Here is a 23,521-nt window from a genome sequence, read left to right as displayed (position 1 = left end):
ATCTGCTCTTGGCCTGCAACTCTTTTCCCGAGGTGAATACGTGTTTTTTGTGGTTCTAATCGGCGGTCTAACATAATGTGTATAAACCTCCGGCCGCACATTGGGGAACAATGTTTCGCAACTTTTTCCCGTCTCGGGGATACATTTATCCGGGTGCAATCTAAAAGGTGAAAACGAATCTTTTCTCTTTGCCCAGCGGTAGAAACCTTAAGTGCCAAGAGATTGCCATGCACGTTGAAAAAGGAAAATAAAAATATCAAGAATAACAAACGACAACCCCTGCCATGACAAGCACCTGTTAACTGTAGAATAGATCTTAAATGTTGAATCAGTTGGTTTATTAAAGGGGTTAAGTCTATGCTACGTCCTGGAACTATTCCTTTTGTATTGTGGTGTCAATCATCTCACGTGATCAGCCACAATAGGTTCGGATAAGTGGGGCACGTATGGGACGCCACTTAACATGTATACCGCGCCACGCAACATTAACTCCGCCCGTAATAGTGTTGCGTGGCGCACCATACATGTTAAGTAGCGTCCTGTATATGCCTTACTTCTTCATACCTCTTATAACTAAAGACCCATGATAGGGTTAACACCCCATCGTGAATCCTCATGAGCACCATGTCAAAGGAATGAAGTCCAAGGACGTAGTGTAGAAGTAATACCTTTAATAAATCAACTGATTCAAACATTAAGATCTATTCTACAAATAGTGACCCTTCCGGCTTACACTTCGGCGTCTGTTTCCTCTTCAACATCTGTTTCCACGTCAGCATCGAACTCGACATCTGTGTGCGTTTCTGTTTGACCATCAGGTTCCGCTACCTATGGGCTTACTAGACAGTTGGTGATGTTGGTGCTGTTGATCAGTTACTCGGTTCTGGTGTCTGAACTTCTTTTCTCTTATCGAAATCTATGTAGACAATAGCCTGTCCAGCAGGGAAGTGCACGGCCAAAGTTACCTAAGTTTGCTATGTTTCAATGCGGTTGTGATGAAGTGCTTGACATCCTTCCTCTACTGCCATAACCCCTGTTCTCTATATTCAGGTCCTTTTTGCTGTCTAGCACTGGCTTAGTATCTCATCCACCTGTTCAAGGTCCTTGGCCCGGCCCGCTGCAACATAACCTTGCAGAAAAATATCTTTCTTCCCGTGGAAGAAGATCTAATGACTTCAGGAATTGGCTTTGGGGATCAACTTTTGTGTCTTGTACCTCACCTGTCGGGGTAATCTGACCGAAACTGAGCCTCAAGCATGGTATTCAGGGTCTGAGACCTAAGAGGCTAGGGTGTGAGTCTCTTCCTCAGGTGGCGTTGGAGTCTGTAACTGTACATCAGGCCTCGAGGCTACATTTTCTAGGTCAAGAGGAACAAGAACAGCCCCTCCAACAGCCGACTCGATGTTTCTTGTCACAGTAGCCTTAAATGCAGTGCAGAAGGTCGAAAGCAACCCGGTCTTGGAAGCATATGTAACAAAGTATTTAACTTAATGCTCCATTTGTCGACCATAAGCATTCTCATGTACACCAAAACAAAGCACCTGATGTCAAGGAGCTGAAACAGATGAGATGAATGAGGTGATAAATAAAGCCCGATGATCTTGTTCTCCCCATAATATCTCTCGAATTTGATCAAGTAGTGACATTCATGGCCATTAATGATCAGCAGACGGTGGACACTGACTTATCTGTTGGTTGTGCGCCAGTCAAAGTGCTTGTGCCACTCGACACTGGTCCTATTACTAGTCCAGCCATTTCAGATCACCACAATAGCCTGATAGCTCGGAACATTACTTTCTCAGTACTACTTGGCAAGGTGACATTGGCCTACAGGGATGATAAATGGCACGATTGGCCACTTCTGCATTGATCTCCTGAATGATGATAATCTATTTCTAGTTTCTACGCTGTGCTTATTTCAGCTGTCCACACTTATCTACGCCTATGACGACTATTCTGTTGTGAATCAAAAGCTAGTGTTGTAAACATTATAGATATCATCTGATTAAATGCGGTGTAGAATTGATTGTATTCATTCCTCACTCTCTCCTCCCTCCACCCCTGAGTACTTCGACTATGAGATATTTATACTTGGGTTTATGGTTACGTGTCGTTTCCTCCATGTCTGCCTAGTCATGTTCTGACACAATGCCACACTTCAGATCTAATAGCAACTGATCAGCTATTTCTCTCGCATCACACAGCCACGGTGGAAGCTCTCATGAACACGGGGCAAGAATGACTTTAACAAAGTTTTCTACCTCTAGATCACAGGTGGTTGACAATCAATTGATCAAGAAGAGACAGTGCAGGTTGAGGGATTTTTGTTTCACCCATTTATCACACACATGAGCAGTAGCATTAATGACATCTGTAACACTATGACCTGCTTCTGGGGGCCCAATTGGGCTATGAGACCCGTGGGACTTGCGTAAATTTCCGCTTTCGGCACCATTAATCGTCAACACGACGCGTAAATCGCGGCAATAACGCTCCTTAACCATGGAGAAGTAGATGACACAATAATGGATCGAGCTTGGACCGAAGTCGTAGCTTTGTTCCCTGACGATTGTCTCCCACCTGCAAGTGACTATGAGTCTCGAGAGTCACTTTTACAATCAATAAATTCTTATCCACTAGATTGGTCATGGGGAGATCTACTAGGAAGAACATTCGGCCATTCACCCGTAATAGAGCATGTAAGCCTCCTGATGCTTTGAAGAACTGGCAATGGAAGATTACTACTCGAGGTACTCACTGCCTGTTCTCAAAAATAGCATAACGGTCTCTCGATGAGGATATTGAAGAACAGCGGTAGATAAACTTTTGCATTATCGCCAACTCGCAATAGAATCTATTGCTATTGAATAATAGAACTGTTTTTGCAACTTAGACGTTGAATTGATCACAGTACTGTACTTGATTATGGTGATGTGTGAGCTATGCCGGAGGCGGAAGCTTACGCAAGTCCCACGGGTCCCATGTCATTTTAAAACCACCGGTACCCGTGGCCCAATTGGGCCCCCTGCTTCTGCTTCTGTGCAGTATTACATAAAGGTTACCACATTGAGGCTAGGTTATACACTACACTACATTACTACTTCGGTTCCTTCGGATGCACAGGATTCCATGGCAAGCAGTTCATTGTAGCTTATTGGAGTTGATGACATTTAACCCACATTAATATGGCCAATGACCCCTAAAGCCATGATACTGAGGCCGGGATAATAGATGGCAAGGGAAGGTTGAACATTGTAGTACGTTGGAAAGACCTGCATTTGAAGACATGAGTATATATCAAGGTATTTCGTATTAATTAGCTAATATCAAGTGGGTATCTATAACATAGGTTCTGTAGCATGTTATAACAGGTGATAGTTTGTAACTGGCAATATTTCCAACGTATTGAGAAGTCACTAAGATTTGTATAAAAGGGCCCTGATATCTCTTCTTGTTGGGAAAAGCTGGTATCTGTTCTTCCACAGTCTCCATTGGCTTTCATACATCAAATCTATCTACAAACCTTCTCAAGACATCAAGTCTCGGACTGCCTCACAAGATTCACATTTTCTCCAAGCCCTCTACTGGCCTCTTTCCGTTACTTTATTCATCTTAACTTTTCAAGGGTACGATTCCCTCCCTATATCATGTTTACAATGTCAGGTTCTAACACAGCAATTAGCAGTTCGCAAACATGCACCCCAGATCTATTGCCCTCATCCTTGCCTTTACTGGCAACGCTATTGCAGCTGCTATTGGAAACGATGTCGAGTCTGCCAAAACAGACTCTAAGCTGATTGCAAGAGATCCTGATCCGAACTGTTGGTGGCGACATTTCTCTTGCTGGTGTGAGGATATTGACGGTAATCCAGAACTTTCTGACGATGACAAGTGCGAAGGACCTGCACATAATTAGGTAGCTAGTATTTCAATCATTTCTGATTCAATATTACAATTGTGTCCCAAAGTAGAGTTACATAACGAACGAGATTGTGTCAAGCATAAAAATAAGTCATGGTCAAGGCTACTCAACGTCAGGTAGACGATGAGTTGACTATGACAGTCTTAGCATGCAACTTAAAGGACAAAAAGGTAAAACGTACATGACCACTATGCGTCGCACTTCTTCCTCCCAAGTGTACCCTTTCATTTGATCAACTTATTCTTCGGCCACTATATGACAACCAGAAATACTGAGCCCAAAACGCTTCTCACACTTCACGACCTTCACAATAACCCAAAACTAAGCATTATAAGCTCGACAAACCTCTACATAATTTCTATAAATAGGCTACGTCGTCGGCAGAGGGGCATTCAATCGCGATATAATTGTATCCCCTAATCCCATTGAGTATCTGAGTGGCTGGCCAATTGCTTGCCGACTGTGACACGTTGTCAGTTGGCACTGGCACGCATTCAGCTTCAAACTTTGTCAGGCAACAACCAGGCCCCAAGAGACGCTTTTCTTATCGCAAATATGGTGACTAGAAAGCCAAAGTCCAAACATCCAGCTATTATCCATAACTAGTTTGTGTATGTAGAGGACCTAGTTGGGAAGTATGGTTCATGGCTAGATGATATCTGCAATATTAATGAGACTATTTTTATCATGGGCACAACTCAGAACAGAATGGTTATCACAAGCATAGATAGGCATAGAAAGCCAAATTCAGTGCAGCCTAGAAACCAGAAATGAAATATGGTCATTCAAGTGGTCCATGTAGATGGCCGTGCGATCCTGACATTCATCATCAGTGTAAGCTAATATGACTTCGCCACATGCTCACAGACCTTGACCAGGCGAGTGAGATGCAAAGTCAGTGTCAGAGAGCAAAACGAACGTGACTGCAAAGAACAGGGGTAACGACAGCAGAGGAGAAAAGATCCAAGCCATTAGTCAAATGGATGTCGATGCGTGGCCGAATCATCGAGCGGCGGTGGTCAGAGAAGGTCAGTGCGACCAGGGGTTCAGCAATGTAGTGTCCATGCAAACCCAGTCATAATGCAAGAAAGTGTAGAATAGATCTTAATATTTGGGTCAGTTGATTTATTGGAGGTATTACTTCTACACCAGGTCCTTGGACTTCATCCCTTCTATAGTGCTGATGAGGATTCATAATAGGGTGTCAACCCTATCATGGATCTTCAGCCACAAGTGGTATGAATAAGTGGGGCATGGATGGGACGCCACTCAACCTGTTTAGTGCGCCACGCAACAGAAAGTGTTGCGTGGCGCGGTATATATGTTAAGTGGCGTCCCATACGTGCCCCACTTATCCGAACCTATTGTGGCTGATCACGTGACATGATTGACACCACAATACAAAAGGAATCGTGCCAGGACGTAGCATAGACTTGAACCCTTTAATAAACCAACTGATTCAACATTTAAGATCTATTCTACAGAAAGTGACAGGTAGTAATTGAGACATCTAGCTAAGAGTAACGTACAGGATAAGCACCAAACAACTTTACTTCTTCCATTTGATCAATCAATTCTCAACCATTAAATATGCCCCAACCAAATAACGAGGGTAGTATAATTCTTGCTCTTCAAGCCCTTCAAAAAGACCGAAAATTAAGTCCCTGACAGGCTGCAAAGACATGAAATGGGCTATTATAAGCCACGTCGCCGGCACAATGGTATTCAATCTCGGCATGACTGGATCCCCAATTGACGAAAACCATCTGATCTAGAAGAACAGACTATTGCACAGTTCATCATCGACATGAATTCGCGAGGATTTCCTCCGCGACTTCGTGGTCTTGGAGAAATGGCTAATAAACTACTCGCCGACCGTGACGCGTCACCTGTTGGTAAGCGCTGGGCTTCCAATTTCGTCAAGTGACAACCAGACCTCACGACGCGATTTAATCGTAGATGCTACTATCAAAAAGCCAAATGCGAAGATCCTCCTATTATTCGCGATTGGTTCAGGCTCGTGGAGGACACAATCGCCAAGTATGGCATTACCCTTGTGGATATTTACAACTTTGATGAGACTGGGTTTATGATGGGCCCAATTGTGAGTGGAATGGTTGTCACGGGTGCAGAAAGACGTGGAACGGCAAAACCAGTGCAGCCTGGAAACCGGGAATGGGCCACTGTCATTCAGGCGATCAATGCTGAAGGCTGGGTGATCGCGCCGTTTATCGTAGTTGTGGGCCGATATCACCTTGCCAGCCGGTACCAAGAAAGCAACCTTCCAGGGGATTTGGCTATCGCGACAACCCACAGTGGCTGGACCGATAATGAGACAGGCCTTGAGTGGCTTAGGCACTTTGATCGGCATACAAAGGCACGATCTAGTGGTCGCTATCGCCTTCTGATCTTCGACGGTCATGAAAGCCACCACTCAGTTGACTTTGAGAAACACTGCAAGGACAACAACATTATCACACTTTGTCTGCCACATCATTCATCTCATATACTCCAACCTCTCGACATTGGCTGCTTTGGACCTCTCAAGAAGGCATATGGTAAAGAAATCGAGCATCTGATCAGGTGCTCAATACCCCACGTTTCCAAGACCGACTTCTTTGCAGCATTTCATGCTGCCCATCAAGCCACTATGACAGAAAGGAATATCAAGGGAGGATTTAGAGGAGCTGGACTTGTTCCTTCAGATCCTGAAAGTGTCATTTCTAAGCTTGACGTGTGGATACAGACCCCAACACCGCTTGAGGAGTAGGCCAGCCCTCCCGACCCATGTTCAATCTGACGTCATCCATGTTCCTGCGGTGGTTGCTCCTAGCTTCTCTCATCATGGCATTTTGCTGTCAGCATTTTTCGTTCCACCATGACTTAAGGCTGATTTTAGAGGGCGTTTTCGGTGTCGATGTTTCCAGTGCCCTCTCCACTGCTGCAACCACCTTCCTGGCGAGCTCGTCCGTCGCGTCTGGTCCTTTTCCCTCGTCCGCCAACATTCGGTTCAGCTCTACAGCTTCTCTCTCGCAGGCAAGTACAAAGTGGTCTCGATCCATTTTGCTCAACCTCCATCTCGTTTCCGGTCTCTTGCGTGCTGCTCTTGCCTCCACTTCCACTTTCAGGATTTCATGGTCATTTGTACTTCCTGGGACGAGTCCTATACGTTTTTCCAATCCAACCACTGCCCTCTGCGGCATAACCACCAGGTCTAACACTCTTCCAGTTCTCTGAGTTGGTTCGCTCTTCTGGTTAAGCACTACTAGGTTGTTTTCGGTCAGCCAGTTTTCCAATACTCTCCCTTGAGGGTTTTCTTTTTCATTGGCCTCCCAAGTGCCGTGGTGGGCGTTAAAGTCTCCTAGCGCTATCCAGTTGTGTTCAGCTCGAGAGCGATCCGGAGTGTGGCGTCCTTGAACTTCTCCGTTTCTAGCTGTCACTTTATGGACTTGACGTGGCCGCCAGTCTGTTTCTCGATTTGCTTCACAAACCATTCTTCCTTTTTCTGAGTCACGGGGCCGTTGTCACTCACAATGTAAAGGTCAGCCAGGTTAGCGATGCGGGCGTGTGTCCATTTCTTCTCTACTTCACACGCTTTCGCTCTGCAGGCCTCCCTGATCTGGTCGAGCTTCGTGGCTATGGCTGTTTTTTTGGGAAGGTGGAAAGCCCAGCCCGACTTCACCTTCTTCATTAGTATCTCGGGTGGTTTGCTACCCACGGCTTTCGCCACTTCTTCCTCGGCGGTGCTTTCATTAGCGGCCGTCGGTCCCCGGATGAAGACCCTGACCATCTGCTCCTTTTCCTTGGTCGCCTTTTTCGTGGTGGTCTTACTTTTCAGTACCACCGTTTTGTTCGTCCCTTTGTCTCCCTGGGACGCGATCGCTGCGTAGGACATGGGCCCTTTCTCCGCCTTTTTCCCTTTCTTCTGGTTTGGGGTCCTGGTGTCTTTAGCTGCGTCTACTTGTTCGGGCTTCCTCGCCTCTTTTGGGACATTCACATTAGGGTTGCCTGTGGTCTGGCCTCCCTGGAGAAGCTTGAGCCTCGCTCTGAACTCCGCATCAAAGCGGCCAGCCAGCTTCTTCACAAAAGGGTCTCCTTTGGCCATTGCGATAGCTTGGTTGCATATCTCTGGAATCATTTCTGCCAGCCAGAGCGTGGCATTCGCCCTCAGCTCAAACTGTTTCATTTCCGCAGCGATGCCTCTACGAGCTAAAGCGAGATTGCGTTCTTTCTCCGTGGCCCGTCCCTCGCGAGTCTTGGTGGTTTTGTCAGGCGTCTCTTTCGCGACCTTTTTTGAAGCTAGTTCTCAGTTTGAATACCTCAAAAGACGAATCAACAGACATAAGAGCAGCCCACCTGCATCTATTCTTGAGGCACTCACGTCATTAGCCAAGGGAACAAAAGCAGTAATGCATCAAAACAGCTTATTAGATAGAGTCTGGCGTTCAGGACCTTCGACAAGAAAATGAGATCCTTAGCAAGCAGCGCAGAGCCAAAAGAACCCGACGACAGCATGGAGGGAAGATGACTGTAGGTGAGGGAAAGGATAATATTAACCAGGAAGATGTTGATGCACAGGTGAGGACGGAATTATCGAGAGTTGGGGGTTCGGGAAGCTTGGCAGCCGCGAGGGAAAGGCGATGTGGAAGATAAGGTACAGGTACAGGTGGCCATAACTCAAGAACATGTCAAATTGCTGTTGAAATGTCGAGAGAACAGAATAGTAATCAATTCCAAATGATTCATGTTCTTTTTTTTCAATTTTATATAGAATCCTGTCCTGAGGGTGCCGATTTCTTTCCGACTTCCTATGCACATACGTTAGCTAGTTCGTGAAGAAGGTTCTTATAGTGTTGAGAAAACGTCCACGAGTGCTCCGGAGAAAGTTCGGGTAAATAGATAAGACTGGGTTCTTATCTGTGGAAAGGAGACGAAGATAAATGGAGAGAGGGGTAAACGATTTTTTACCTAACTTAATACATAAACTTTAAGGACCAATTTTTACAGGTTATGAGCCTCTATGGAATTACCTTCGGAGAACAGATTTTTGTTCTTGGGAAAGCATAGATAGTTGCTTATTGTGTTCTGAAAGAACAAGTCTTTTTAATTTTTCTTCTATCTTCATTTTATCTTCATACGATTGTTTAATCATGTCGGAAAAGCTCGGAGTGAACAACTGGTCGGAGTGGGAAATGAATTTCCTACACCAGTTGAAGAACGATGGGTTGTATTACCTACTCGACGAGAGTCCGATGGAGGGTGTGGAAAGAGATGGAGGAGGTCTAGGAAAGCGAAAGACTGATGAAGAACAAGCGATGCGTTCGCTAAAACTTTCATTGGGCGAGGGGTTCGTCAGGATGGTCAACAAGAGTACGGTCAAAGAAGCATATGAGTTGCTGAAGAAGGTTTGCGAACCAAATACCGTCGACCAGGAATTCGAGAGATTGGGGAAGCTATTTCGGACCCAACTTCGAAAGGAAATGAACATGCTCCAGAATTGGTACTACCACAAAATGACGATTTTGGAGTTTTACACGGAGGAGCAATTGAGCGAAAAGATGGTGCTCAAGATGTTCTTGATCGGACTCCCGAAGGAGTACCGAGAGGTGGCAAAGGAATGCTACCGAGAAGAGTTAAAAGCAGAGGATGCTGTTAAGCGCTTAGAGCAAAAGTCGGCCATCAGAAAATACGAAGAATCGACCAAGAAGTCGAGGCCGAAATGTTTTAACTGCAACAAGGAAGGACACAAGGCAATGGATTGTTGGGCTAAGAAGAAAGACGATTCTCAACAAAAAGCGAAGCTGGCTGTCAAGGAGAACCAATGCGGTAAGTGTTCCAAACGCCATAACTGGGTGATTGATTCCGGGTGCTCGTGTCATATGACGAAAGAGCTAACAGTGTTGAAAAACGCAAAGGGAACACAGGAGACAGTTAAGTTGGCGGATGGGAGCTGCATTGGGGCATCCAAGATGGGTTCAGTAGATATTCGAGTTGGGAAGGAGAAGCTCAATTTATCCAAAGTCTTATATGTGCCAGAATTGTCCGAAAATTTGATATCAGTAATGGCCTTGCTCAAGGAAGGGAAATCAGTCTTGTTCAAGGACATGAAAGTTATTATTGACGATGGGAAAGAGAAAATCACTATTCCATTGAGAAAGGAAGACACAGTTACCAGTACATGTTTGCTTGCATACGACGATTTGCATCGAAGATTTGGTCATGTTGGTGACAAGAGGCTGAGGGCGATCAACCCAGACAAAACACCCCCGAGACCAGAGGATTTCGCGTGTGAGGACTGCTCAAAAGGAAAAATGACAAGGAGTCATGGGAGTCCGACAATGTCGATAGCTGCAGAGGAACCTCTCGACAGCATATCAGTGGATGTGTCTGGTCCACACGAGACTGGGAGAAGAGGTCATCGGTGGTACGCGATAGTCGTTGATAGCTTTTCCAGATTCAAATGGCTACTGCCGTTGAAGAAGAAGAGTGAAGTTCAAGGAGCTCTGGACGAATGGCGAAAAGGGATTGAACTCAAGATGGGTAAAACCATTAAGAGGACAAGAAGCGATAACGCACCAGAACTTAAGCAAATCTTCGAGAAATGGAGAAAGGCTAATGGGACGGAACCAACCTATACGCTTACGGATTCTTCAAGCCAGAATGGGATAGCAGAGAGAGCTATTAGGACGGTAAACGATGGCGTCAGGACGATGTTATCGGAAACAGGCTTGGGAAGTAGATTCTGGGTGGAAGCTGCAATGACAACGGTGTATATTGCAAACAGGACATTGAGCACGCAAGGTGTCCCATATACGCTCTTTTTCGGAATTGAGCCTAGAACCGACCATATGAGAAGATGGGGATGCCGAGTTATTAGGCATTTGGCGACGACCAAGCATGGTCCTAGGGGGAGTGAATCCCTACTACTAGGATATGATGAAAACGTCGACGGTCGGTACATTCTGTGGGATATTGATGCTGAGAAGGTCCGGGTCACGGAATCAGTGCATTTCTACGAGAAAATGAAACCCAAGAAGCAGCAAGAAAAGGAAGAGCTTGGAGGACAGGACAGTGGCAATATGTCCGAAGAACCTGGATTATCCAATCCAAGAGGTTTGCGAGAGGAAGAACTCACGGGCCAGATGACTGACGAGAACGAGGTGTGTCAAGGCCAAGTCGAGGACCATGGTGGAGAGGAGCAATCCTTAAAACCATTTTCGGAAACAAAAGCTATAACGGGCACGGACACAACACAACTTGACGCGGTCAACGCAAGGTTGAAGTTCATAATCGAGTCAATGAATCTGAAAGCACCAAAGAGAAGACTGAGCCGAGATGGTGACGTGAAGGAGGATCAACCGCCAAGGCAGAGGATCAGAATACACGAAGAGAATGAAACGCAACAGAGGGCCATGATAGCGCTGTCTGAACCTTCCATGACACTGGACGACGCGATTAGACATCCAACTGAGAGTGAGGGATGGAAAGGAGCGATCCAGAAGGAGTTGAAGGCGCTGATGGACTTCAGAACCTGGCATTTCGTCCCTAAACCAGAGGGGTGTGTCCCGATCGATACGCGATTTGTGTTTGCAAAGAAGTATGACCTCGATGGAAAACTTGAGAAATACAAAGCCAGACTGGTGGTGAGAGGCTTTCGACAAGAATACGGAGTGAATTTCTTTGAGAGCTTTGCACCGACTCCCAGCAGCGCGACATTGAGATTGTTTTTGGCGACCGTATGCCAGTACAACATGGAATGCCATCAAGTGGATGCGTGCAATGCGTTTGCGCAATCCAAGATAAAAGAGGAAGTCTTCATTGAACTTCCAGCGAATGTTGAATGCCCCAATGGAATGGTGGCAAAACTGGATCGCTGTCTATATGGGTTGAAACAGGCAGCATACCAGTGGAATGAGGACTGCACAGGGTACCTTAAATCTTTGGGATTTGAGAACATAGTCACAGAGCCGTGTTTGTTGTATCATGCAGGACGAAAAATGCTGGTTTTGCTTTATGTGGACGACATAACTATAGCAGCGATGGACGACAAATCGATAAAATGGTTCAAGCAGTTATTTTCGAAGAGATTTGTCATCAAGGATTTGGGCCAAACAACTCAGATTATCGGGATACAAGTATCACGAGACAGGCCACAGAGAAGACTCTGGATAAATCAGAGGCAGTACATCCGGAGGATGGTGGAGGAAGCGAGGTTCGATGAACACCGGAGGTCACCCATTCGTACGCCAGTGGGAGATTGGGGGGACATTGAGCCAGCACATGAGGACGAGAAGATCTTGGACTCGAAGAGTTACCAGTCAATCCTGGGAAAGATAATGTACCCAGCCATGATGACGAGACCGGACATAGCATTTGCAGTGTCAAGCCTTGCACAGGCATCTGCGAGACCAACACCCAGACACCTTGGTGGAGTAAAGAGGGTGTTACGCTATTTGCGTGATACTGCCGAATTCTCTATTTGCTTCGAAGCACGCCGAGGGGGATGGATATCGTTGGATACAGCGATGCCGACTATGCGAACGCAAATGATCGGAAGTCTGTCAGCGGATTAATTTTCGTTGGGCTCGGGGGAGCGATAAGCTGGAGTTCTAAGAAACAAGCAGCGATCGCAACATCAACCACGGAGGCCGAATATATCGGACTAACTCCATGCGCCAAGGAAGGGATCCATCTTCGAAGGATACTCAATAAAATCCTGGAAACTTTTGAAACTGGAACTAGGAATAGTCAGACACTGTGTTTGAAAGACGAGACCCTAGTTCTAGGAGATAACCAAGCGGCAATCAAAATTGCAAAATCCCTGGGTGTGAAGAAGGCGACTAAGCACATCGACATACAGCACCATGCCATCAAGCAATGGATTAAGGAAGGTCGGATTAAGATCGGATATATTCCAACAGCGAAAATGGCGGCAGACGGGTTGACAAAACCGCTTGGTCCTCAGAAAATGCCGGAATTCAGATTGATGATCGGAGTACGAGATCCACAAATACAATGGCCAGACGTACCCACTTCTCCGGAGCTCCGGGAAAGTGGGGGGGATGTTGAGAAAACGTCCACGAGTGCTCCGGAGAAAGTTCGGGTAAATAGATAAGACTGGGTTCTTATCTGTGGAAAGGAGACGAAGATAAATGGAGAGAGGGGTAAACGATTTTTTACCTAACTTAATACATAAACTTTAAGGACCAATTTTTACACCTTATGTATTGTGGTGTCAACCATGTCACGTGATCAGCCATAATAGGTTCGGATAAGTGGGGCACGTATGGGACGCCAACTTAACATATATACCGCGCCACGCAACAGAAGAACTTAACAGTAAATATTAGGAGGACGTACTGAATGTCCTGTGTAGAAGAGAAAGAAGGAGAATGAGTGATTATTGATGTTATGTTGTTTCTATCTAATTCTAGTCCGAGGGGCGGATCTCGGCCGGTTTATACATCCATTACTACCATGTTCTGGGTCGAGCGCTTGGGCCTTGGATGAAGACCCTTAATGTCTAATGCTAACCCTAACGTCAGGGCGAACTGGATCAGGGTAGCCGTGACTTAGGTTACTGACAGAACTCAACACTTTAGCAAAAGGAATAGAGAGACAAGTTTCACCAATTCGATCAATGTGTATACCAGCATGGCTCCACGTGCGGTTGTACGGGATCATGGGTGACTACATGAGTGACAAAACGGAATTCAGTAGATTATTCCGACAGTTGGCGTATTTAATGGCTGAAGAATCAGTTGATCAAATGAGAGGGTACACTTGAGAGGAACAAGTGCAACGCATACTAGACATGTACGTTTTACCGTTTTATCCTCCAAGTTGCATAGTAAGACTATCAAAGTCAGCTAATCGTCTGCCTGGCCTTGGGTAGCCTTGAGCCTGACTCAATTTCATGCTTGACACAATCTCGTTCATTATATAACTCTGCTTCGAGACACAATGGTAATATTGAATCAGAAATGATATAAATCCTAACTATCTAGTCTTGAGGAGGTCCTTCGCAGTTTTCATCGTCGTAAATAGTGGGTTCACCGGGAATAAACTCGCACCAGCAACACATACGGTGCCACCAGCACCTGTCATCAGGCTCTCTTGCAATCAGCTTAGAATCTGTCTTGGCAGACTCGACATCATTTCCAACAACAGCTGCAATAGCGTTGCCGGTCAAGGCAAAAATAAGGACAATGGACCTAGGGTGCATCTTTGCGAACTGCTGATGGCTGTGTTAGAACGTGACATTGAATACATGATATAGGGAGGCAATCGTACACTTGAAAAGTTGAGATGAAAAAAGTAATGGAAGGGGGCCAGTAGAAGGCTTGGAAAGAATGACAATCTTGTGAAGTAGTCTGAGACTGGATATCTTGACAAAGTCTGTAGATAGATTTGATCTATGAATGCCAATGTAGACTGTGGGAGGACAGATACTGGCTTTTTTTCAACAAGAAGAGATGTTGGCGCCCTTTTATACAAATCATAGTGGCCTGTGAATGCATCAAACACACTGCCAATTAAATACTATCACCTGTCATAAAATGCTACTAAACCTATGTTATAGATATCCACTTGATATTATCATCGCAAGCAATGACAAGTAAATTTCTCAACCCGTGTATCTACCACGATAGGCACCATACGTTTGCTTTGAAATGAATCTATCATATTTGAGTGATTTCCATATTGACTAAAGGTAGAGTACATTATATAGCCTCTCAATACACTGTTGTTCATCTTGAGAGCAATCTTGAAGAATACCTACATGGATATCTAAACGAATGATTGTCTGCTTAGGCATCTAGAGGTCTAGTTAATACACAGTCTTCACTAAATGATACTCTGTTTGTATGAAGAGCTTTATTCCTACTGGCTAGCTAAGTAAATTTACATAGGGTAAATAGTTGGCACTTGTTCATAAATCAGTATGGAAAGATATACCTTGATCGTCTCATTGTCTGATAGGTGGTAGAGGAATTATCCGCTGGCTTCCAATTTAACCTGATTTACGAAGCAGTCAATCTTGCAAATATATTATTAGCTAATTAATAGGGAATAACTTGAAATATACTTCTCTCTTCAAATGGAAGTCTTTGCATCTTAATAAAATGTTCAATTTGCCCTTGTAATCTATTATCCCCGTCTTAGCATCATAGCTTTAGGGGCTATTGTCATTATTAATATAGATTAACAATATCGTCAACTCCGATAAGCTCCAATGAACTGCTTCCTGTAGAATTCAGTGCATCTGAAGTGACCGAAGTAGTATTATAGTGCATAACCTAGCCTGAATGTAGTAACCTTTATGTAATACTGGACAGAAACAGGTGACAGTGTTACACAGATCATTGATGCTGTGAGGAGGGGATGAAACAAAAGTTCCTGAACCTACACTTTCTCTATTTGATAAATTCAGTCTCAACCAACTAGCATGCTATAGTCCAATGATGAGACTACAATACTTCTCAGTCTTTAAACTATTTAAAAACACGAAAAACTGAGCTTCTAATATGCTGTAACGATTTATGCAGTCAACATAGCAACACCATGGCATCAACAGAACGGCATCTAAGCCTATACTGGTATAGTCTTTCGATCGTGCAATCTCTGGGATCTAGAGGCTGGGGGCTTTGTTGAAGTCATTCTTGGCCTATATTGATAAGAATTTCCACCCTGGCTGCGTGGTGTGAGAGAAATAGCTGATTAGTTGCTTACAGACTTGGAGTGTGACATTTAATCAGATAATGTCTATAATGCTCACGACACTAGCATTTGATACGGAGCAGAATAGTTGTTATAAGGATAGATAAGTGCGGATAGACGAAAGTAGTATAGCCTAGAAACTAGAAATAGATTATCATCATTGAGGGGATCAATGCGGAAGGCTAGTCAATCATGCCATTTATCATTCGTGTAGGCCAATATCACTTCGTCAGCTGGTACAGAGGAAGTAACGTTCCTGGCTATCAGGCTATTGTGGTGATCTGAAATGGCTGGAGGAGTAATGAGACCAGTCTCGAGTGGCTCAAGCACTTTGACCAATGCACAAGCAATAGATCAGTTGGTGTCTACTATCTCTTGATCGTTAATAGCCATGAAATTCACGACTTGATCGAATTCGAGAGATGTGATGAGGACAACAAGATCATCAGGTTTTATTCACCGCCTCATTCATCTCATCTGTTTCAGCTCCTTGACATCATGTGCGTTGGTGTGCTTGAGGATGCTTACAGTCGACATATGGAGCATTAAATTAAATACTCGGTAGCCTGCGCTTGCCAGACTGAGTTGCTTTCGGCCCTTCTGCTATGCATTTAAGGCTACTATGACAAGAGATATCAAATCGGCCCTTGGAGGGGCTGTACTTGTTCCTTTTGAGCTGGAAAATGTGGCCTCCAGGCTTGATGTGCATCTACGGACTCCAACACCACCTGAGGAGGAGACGACTGACCCCCTAGCCTCCTCGATCTCGGACCCGAATTACCATGCTTGGAACTCAATGTCAGTCAGATTACCCTGAGAAATGAGGTACAAGCCATAAAAGTTCATCTCCAAAGCCAATTCTAGACATTATCAAATGTTCTTCTAGCAGAATAAAGATGTTTTCTGTAAGGTTACGTTACAGCAGGTCAGGGCCAAGGACCTTGAACAGGTGGATGAGATACTAAGCCAGTGCCAGACAGCAAAAAGGATCTGACTACAGAGAAGAGGGGTGATGACAGGAGAGGAAGGAAATCAAGCACTTCATCATTACCACATTGAAACATGGCAAACTTAGCTAGCTTTGGCTTTGCACTTCCCTGCTAGGTAGGCTATTGTCTACATGGATCTCAATAAGAGAAACGAAGTTCAGACACCAGAACCGAGTAACCGAGCAACAGCACCAACTATCTAGTAAGCCCATAGTTTCCCTCCTCTAAAGACAGTCTATCTGAAGCTTGCAGTTGGTGTGGGAGCCTCACGCGATCCCTGATGTGATCAAAAGTGGAGGCTGGAGCGGAAGCGGAAACTTATAGTGAAACGGAAACGGACACTGATGGAGAATTCAATGCTGAAGTGGATGTAGACGCTGAAGCAGAAATAGACGCCAAAGTGTGAGCCGCAAGGGCCACTTTTACAAGTAGAGTTAATAGGCGCGCGTTATAGCCGGGGTTATCGTGTATTATGCTTGATATTTTTCTTTTTCTTTTTCAACGTGTATGGTTAGCGAACGGACCAACCACCTGAACACACCAAAAAGCTACCGATCTCTCCTTTTTGCACTTAATCCACCATTTATCAACTAAAAGCCATGGCACAATCAACAAATGGGGCTAATAGTAATCTCCGTCTTCAGGCTGTTCAAAACCATCCGGAATAAAGTCTTCAGTGGCCTCTGACAAGATTGCACCACACAGATCATAATGCCCTTCGTCGCCGACAGAATGGCATTCAATGCCTGTGGAATACCATCCACAACTCATGAAGACTATCCAATCGAGAGGAGGAGGTCACTGTCGCGTCTGTTTTCGACCAGAGTTCGCAAGGGGGGTTTCCCCTGCAACTACATGGCGTTGAAGAAACTGTAGAATAGATCTTGTTGTTTGAATCAGTTAATTTATTAAAGGTTGTACTCCAACACTATGTCCTTGGAGTTCATTCCTGATTCCAAGCCACACTTGATCCATACATTGTTCCTGCTGATATCTACAACTTTGACGAGGCTAGCTTTATGATGGATGTCATTGAAAGTGAAATTGCCATCACAGGTACAGAAAGGCGTGGAGAGGCTAGATCAGTTCAGCTTGAAAACTAGGCATGGGTCGTCGTTATTCGGGCGATTCATGCTGAAGGCTAGGGAGTTGCACCATTTGTCGTGGCAGCAGGGCAATATCACCCGTCTCACTCGTACTAAGAAAATAGCCTGTCAGGCTAAATATGCCAGCTCATTCTTCTCGTCTACTTCAACCTCTTGATGTCAGGTGTGCGTTGCACCAGTCAAGAGAGGCTATGGTAAAGAAATCGAGCATCCAATCAGATGCTCGATTGACCAATGGGGGCTTCAGAGCCGCGAGGATTATTCCTTTCAATCTGGAAAGTGTGATATCCGGCATAATGTGCAGATACGGACTTCAACGCCGACAGAGGAGGAGGCTGGTCGATCTCCTTAGCCCTTGGGCCCCTAGCGTGCCAAAAACAGTGCTTGAAGGTAGACCCCAGTTTGAATACCTTGAAAAACAAATCAAAAGTTACAAGAGCAGTTCACGTGTGTCTCTTTTTGAAGCCTTGATGCCATTAAGGGAAAAGAAGTGGTAATGCATGAGAAGACATTATTAGGGTATGAGATTCAAAACCTTTGACAGGCAAATGAGATCTTTAGCAAGTAATGCAGAGCCAAAAAAAGGTCCAGCTGCAAAGGAGGGAAGATGTTGACAGACAGGTGAGGGCGGAGGTATTCAAAGTTGAGGGTTAGGGGGAGAGTAAAGGCATTGTGGTTATTGTGATATGGGCCGTTATAATTCAAGAACAAGGGAAATTAGAGTTGAAATGTCCGCAGAATAGACACTGGTAACCGGAGTCGGGATTACTAGAATTCCTGACCCTGGCCATATGCCGCCAAACGTTAGAGTTGCTGTGTTAATATCAGACACTAGGGTCCATTCCAAGACCATGTGTTTAGTGCAGACATGGGAGTGTTGGATACTGTTTTACAATTGCTCGTGTTTTATTCTCCCCTCTCTCCTTCGTCAACCGCTGAGTAGTTCGACTATGAGGTATTTATGCTTGGTGTTTAAGGCTAACTAACACAACACATTTTTCACGAATAAACTGTTAAACTGTTAATCCAATAATTCTATCCAAGTTAACATGAGCTAGTAACAGTAGATATTGGGAGGACGTACTGAATGTCCTGTTAAGAAGAGAAGGAGGAATAAGTGATTATTGAAGTTTTCCTGTGTCTATCCAAGTCTTGTGTGAAGAGCTGATCTCAGGCGGTTTATACATCCTGGGTCTTGGAAGAAGACCCTTCATGTCTGACGGTAACCCTAACGTTTTGGCGAACTGGATCAGGGTATCCCAGACTTAGGTTACTGACAGATGGAAGCTGAATAACTGCACGAGAAAACCACCTGATCCCTATTGAGCATATCAGGGTATGGGTGATACAATGAGACCTTGTTCCTTCTGCGTGACATTATTTCTGCACTCATTTCATCTTGATATACACATATGCCCTGGGACCTGGTAGACTTGGATGACTCTTTGATGTGTCTAATATGCCTAGGTCTATACTATCATCTGTGCCCTGCCCACTGTGTGCTGTGGTCCACTGTTTCTAGCCACCAGATAGTGTAATTAGTTTATTCTTTTCTAGGATGCACTGACTATGGCTTTCAAGGCCTATCTATGCCTGTGACAACCATTCCATTCTGAAATACACCCATGATAGAACCAATCTCACCAACATTGCAGAATTCATCTAACCATTTGCTATACTTTACAACTGTGTTCTACACAAGCAAACGCCAGTTATGGATCACGGCTAGATGTTCAGACTTGGCTCTCTAGTCACCACATTTGCGAAAAGAAAAGCGTCTCTTGAGGCCTGGTGGTTGCCTTACAAAGTCTGAAGCCCAATGCGTGCCAAGTGGTAGCGTGTCGCAGTCAGCAAGCAATTGACCATCCATTGCTTTTTCACCACACAGCCAGGAAGGAGATCCTCAGCAATGGAGATCTCAAAAAACTGAGCAGCGATCCCCTGGTCATGATTTGATACCCGATGGGATTAGGGGATCCAATTATGTCGCAATCAAAAGCCCTTCTGCTGGCGATGAAGCCTATCTCGAGACTTTACAAAGAGATTTGCGACGCTTCAAATGATTAGTTTTGGGCCATGGTGAGGCTCGTAAAATGTAGAAAGCAATTTAGGCTCAGTATTTGTGACTGACATATTGAACGGCTGAAGAATCAGTTGAGCAAATGAAAAGGTACACTTGGGAGGTAGAAGTGCAACGTATGCTAGACAGGTACGCTTTACCTTTTATTCTTAAAGTTACATGCTAAGACTATCATGGTCAAGTGATCGTTTACCTGGCCTTCAGTAGCATTGACCCTGACTCAATTTCATGCTTGACACAATCTTGTTAATTTTATAAGCCTACTTCAGGACACAATTGTAATAGCGAATCAGAAATCATTGAAATCCTGACTATCTAATTCTTGGGAATTCCTTCGCAGTTTTCATCATCGTAAATGCTTGGTTCACCCGGAATGAACTCACACCAGCAGCTGGGACCATCCCACCAGCACCTCGAATCACCTCTTGCAACCAGCTTAGAGTCTGCTTTAGCAGACACGACATCGTTTCCAATGGCAGCTGCAATAGCGTTGCCGGTAAGGGCAAAAATAAGGGCAATAGAGCTAGGGTGCATCTTTGCGAACTGCTGATTTGTGTGTTAGAACCTGACATTGTAGACATAATATAGGGAGGGAATCGTACACTTGAAGGGTTAAAATGAGGCGAGTAATGGAAAGAGGCCGACAAAATGCTTGAAATGATGTGAATCTTGTGAGGTAGTCTGAGACCGGATGTCTTAAAAAGGTCTGTAGATAGATGTGATCTATGAATGCCGATGTAGACTATGGGGGGAGAGATACTAACTTTTCTCGACAAAAGGCGATGTCGATGCCTTTTATACAGATCTCGGTGGCTTCTAAACATTGGCAATGCTGCTAATTACAAAATACCACCGATGACAAAATGCTATTGAACCTACGTTATAGATATCCACTTGATATTATCACCAAATACAATGGCAAATAAATTTGTCATGCCGAGTATTCACCACAATAGATAACTTTTGCTTTAAAATGAATCTATCATATTTCAGTGCCGTCCATATTTAATCAAGGTAGAGTACATTGTACAGCCCCCAATACACTGCTCTTTACCTTAGCAGCCTTCGTCAAGAACTCTTTTCTAGATATCTAAATGAATGATTGTCTGCTCAGGAATTTAGGAGACTATTTAATATCTGATCATCACTACATAACGTTCTGTTTCGTATGACAATGTTCATTCTTCCTAGCCATCGAAATAGATGCACGTAGGGTTCATGATTTCCACTGGTTCATAAATTAGTATGGAAAGTTGCACCCTGATACTCCCATTGTCTAAAAGGCGATAGAAGAACTACCCACTGGCTTCTTGATTTAACACATTTTATGAAGCAGTCTATATTACAAAGAAGTCACTCGGTAATTAATGTGGAATACCCTGAACTATACTTTTCTCTTCACACGCACGTCTTTCTGTATTACTAAAATGTTCAACTTGCCCTTGTCATCTATCATCCTGGTCTTGGTACCATAGCTTCGCGGGTTGTTGCGATTATTAATACGTAGTAAAAATATCATTAACTCCGATAAGCTACAATGAGCTGCTCCTCGTGAAATCCGGTCCATCTGAAGTAACCGATGTAGTAATGTAGTGTATGACCTAGCCTCAATGTAGTAACCTTTATGTAATGCTGCATGGAAGCAAGTCATAGACTTACACACATCATTGATACTACCGCTCATGTACGTGATAAGTAGGTGAAAGAAGAGTCCTTCAACCTAGACCTTCTCTCCTTGATCAATTGATCCTCAACCACATAGCATGCTACTGTCTAGATATGAGGCTAGAATACTTCTGACCCTTTACGGCTGTCAAAAAAAAATGTAAAATTGACCCTCTGATGTGCTATTGCAATTTATGCAGTCAGCCTAACACCACCATACCATCAACAGAAGGGCATGTTAGCCCAGGCCAATATTATCCCTAAATCGTGCAAGCTATGTGATCTAGAGGTGAAGAAACTTGTTCAAGTCGTTCTTGGCCCATATTCATAAGACTTTCCACCCTGGCTGTCTGGTGTAGAGAAATAACTCATCAGTTGCTTATAGACTGTCATTTGCCACCAGTCAGCACATATTGGGCTTCAAACTTCATCACGCAACACCTGCAGCTCAAGATTGTTTTTTCAGAAGCACAACCAGCAGAGAACTAAGTGTGAAGACCCAGCTATTATCCATAGCTGGTTTAAACTTGTAGTAACCATTATCCCGAAGTGTGGCATTTAATCAGGCGATATCTATAATTGTCACAACACTGGCTTTTGATTCAGAGCTGATTAGTCGTTATAGGCAGAGATAAGTGTGGACTAGAAAACGATTATCATCGTCCAGGAGATCAATGCAGAAGACTAACCAATCGTGCCATCTATGATCCGTATAGGCCAATATCACCCTGCTAAATAGCTCTGACGAAGTAACGTTTCTAACTATCGAGCTGTTGTGGTGATCTGAAATGGCTGGACTAGTAATGAGACAAGTGACCAGTGGCTCAAGCACTTTGACCAGTGCTCAACCAATAGATGAGTTGGTGTCTATCATCTCATAATCGTTCATGGCCACCACAGTCACTACTTGATCGAATTCGAGGGATACTACGGGGGGAACAAAATTATCAGGCTTTTTATACTGCCTTATTCATTTCGTTTGTTTCAGCCCCTTGACAACAGGTGCTTTGGTGTGCTTGTGAATACCTATGGTCGATGAATGGAGCATTTAGTTAGATATTCTGTAACCTACGCTTCCAAGACTGAGTTGCGTTCGGCCTTCTGCAGTGCATTTAATCCTACTATGGCAGGAAACATCAAATCGGCCCTTGGAGGGGTTGGACTTGTTCCTCTTGACCTGGAAAATGTCGCGTTAAGGCGTGATGTACAGCTACAGACTCCAACACCACCTGAGGAGTAGACGACTGACGACCCCTAGCCTCTTTGGTTTCAGAATCCAAATACCATGCTTGAAGCTCAATGTCGGTCAGATTCCCCCGAGAGATAACTTACTAGACATAAAACTTGATCTCCAAAGCCAATGCTAGACGCTGTCAGATCTTCTTCTAAGAGAATAAACATATGTTTCTGTAAGGTTACGTTACAGTAGGTCGGGGCCAAGGACCTTGGACAGGTGGATGAGATACTAAGCCAGTGCCAGACAGCAGAAAGGATCTGACTACAGAGAAGAGGAGTAATGACAATCGGGGAAGGAAATCAAGCACGTCATCATTACCACATCGAAACATAGCAAACTTGGCTAGCTGCGGCTTTCCACTTCCCGGCTAGGTAGGCTATTGTCTACCTGGGTCTCGATGAGAGAACAGAAGTTCAGACACCAGAACTGAGTAACTGAGCTACAGCACCCACTATTTAGTAAGCGCAAACTTTCACTCCTCTAATGAAGGTCTATCTCGACCATGTGGGTAGAGCCTCAAGTGATCCCTGGTGTGATAAAAAATGCCGACTAGTGCGGAAGCGGAAACTTATAGTGAAACGGAAACGGACACTGATGCAGAACTCAACGCCGAAGTAGATATGGACGCTGAGGAGGGAATAGACGCCCAAACGTGAGCCGCAAGGGCCACTTTTACAAGTAGAGTTAATAGCCGCTTGTTATAACAGGGGTTATGGTGTATTATGTTTGATATTTTTATTTTCCTTTTTAACGTGCCGTGCTTGGTAAGCGAACGCACCAAAAACCCACCGATCTCTCCTT

At 44.5% G+C, this 23,521-nt stretch overlaps 5 protein-coding genes across 5 annotated transcripts; 3 read left to right on the top strand and 2 right to left on the bottom strand.

Moving 5' to 3' along the window:
* Nucleotides 1-3,694: 3,694 nt before the first annotated feature.
* HOO65_070043 (uncharacterized protein) lies at nucleotides 3,695-3,916 on the top strand (the record flags this gene model as incomplete). Its single annotated transcript, XM_071001231.1, has 1 exon — nucleotides 3,695-3,916. The coding sequence occupies one exon, from the start codon at nucleotides 3,695-3,697 to the stop codon at nucleotides 3,914-3,916; it is 222 nt and encodes a 73-aa protein (XP_070856761.1).
* Nucleotides 3,917-5,729: 1,813 nt separating this feature from the next.
* HOO65_070042 (uncharacterized protein) lies at nucleotides 5,730-6,692 on the top strand (the record flags this gene model as incomplete). The annotated part of the gene is made up of 2 exons (XM_071005123.1): nucleotides 5,730-5,817; nucleotides 5,899-6,692. The coding sequence occupies 2 exons, from the start codon at nucleotides 5,730-5,732 to the stop codon at nucleotides 6,690-6,692; spliced, it is 882 nt and encodes a 293-aa protein (XP_070856760.1).
* Nucleotides 6,693-7,358: 666 nt separating this feature from the next.
* HOO65_070041 (uncharacterized protein) lies at nucleotides 7,359-8,027 on the bottom strand (the record flags this gene model as incomplete). Its single annotated transcript, XM_071001230.1, has 1 exon — nucleotides 7,359-8,027. One exon carries the CDS (start codon nucleotides 8,025-8,027, stop codon nucleotides 7,359-7,361), a length of 669 nt encoding a protein of 222 aa, XP_070856759.1.
* Nucleotides 8,028-9,072: 1,045 nt separating this feature from the next.
* Nucleotides 9,073-12,495, top strand: HOO65_070040 (putative retroelement pol poly protein; the record flags this gene model as incomplete). The annotated part of the gene is made up of 2 exons (XM_071004846.1): nucleotides 9,073-9,748; nucleotides 9,821-12,495. 2 exons carry the CDS (start codon nucleotides 9,073-9,075, stop codon nucleotides 12,493-12,495), a joined length of 3,351 nt encoding a protein of 1,116 aa, XP_070856758.1.
* Nucleotides 12,496-20,133: 7,638 nt separating this feature from the next.
* HOO65_070039 (uncharacterized protein) lies at nucleotides 20,134-20,352 on the bottom strand (the record flags this gene model as incomplete). The annotated part of the gene is made up of 1 exon (XM_071001229.1): nucleotides 20,134-20,352. The coding sequence occupies one exon, from the start codon at nucleotides 20,350-20,352 to the stop codon at nucleotides 20,134-20,136; it is 219 nt and encodes a 72-aa protein (XP_070856757.1).
* Between the last annotated feature and the right edge of the window lie 3,169 nt (nucleotides 20,353-23,521).

Source organism: Ceratocystis lukuohia (assembly GCF_044167205.1).
Source record: "Ceratocystis lukuohia strain C4212 chromosome Unknown Supercontig7_pilon, whole genome shotgun sequence".
Lineage (NCBI taxonomy): Eukaryota > Fungi > Ascomycota > Sordariomycetes > Microascales > Ceratocystidaceae > Ceratocystis > Ceratocystis lukuohia.
The sequence above is the reverse complement of the archived record's forward strand: the minus strand, read 5'-3'. Positions and strand labels throughout refer to the sequence as shown.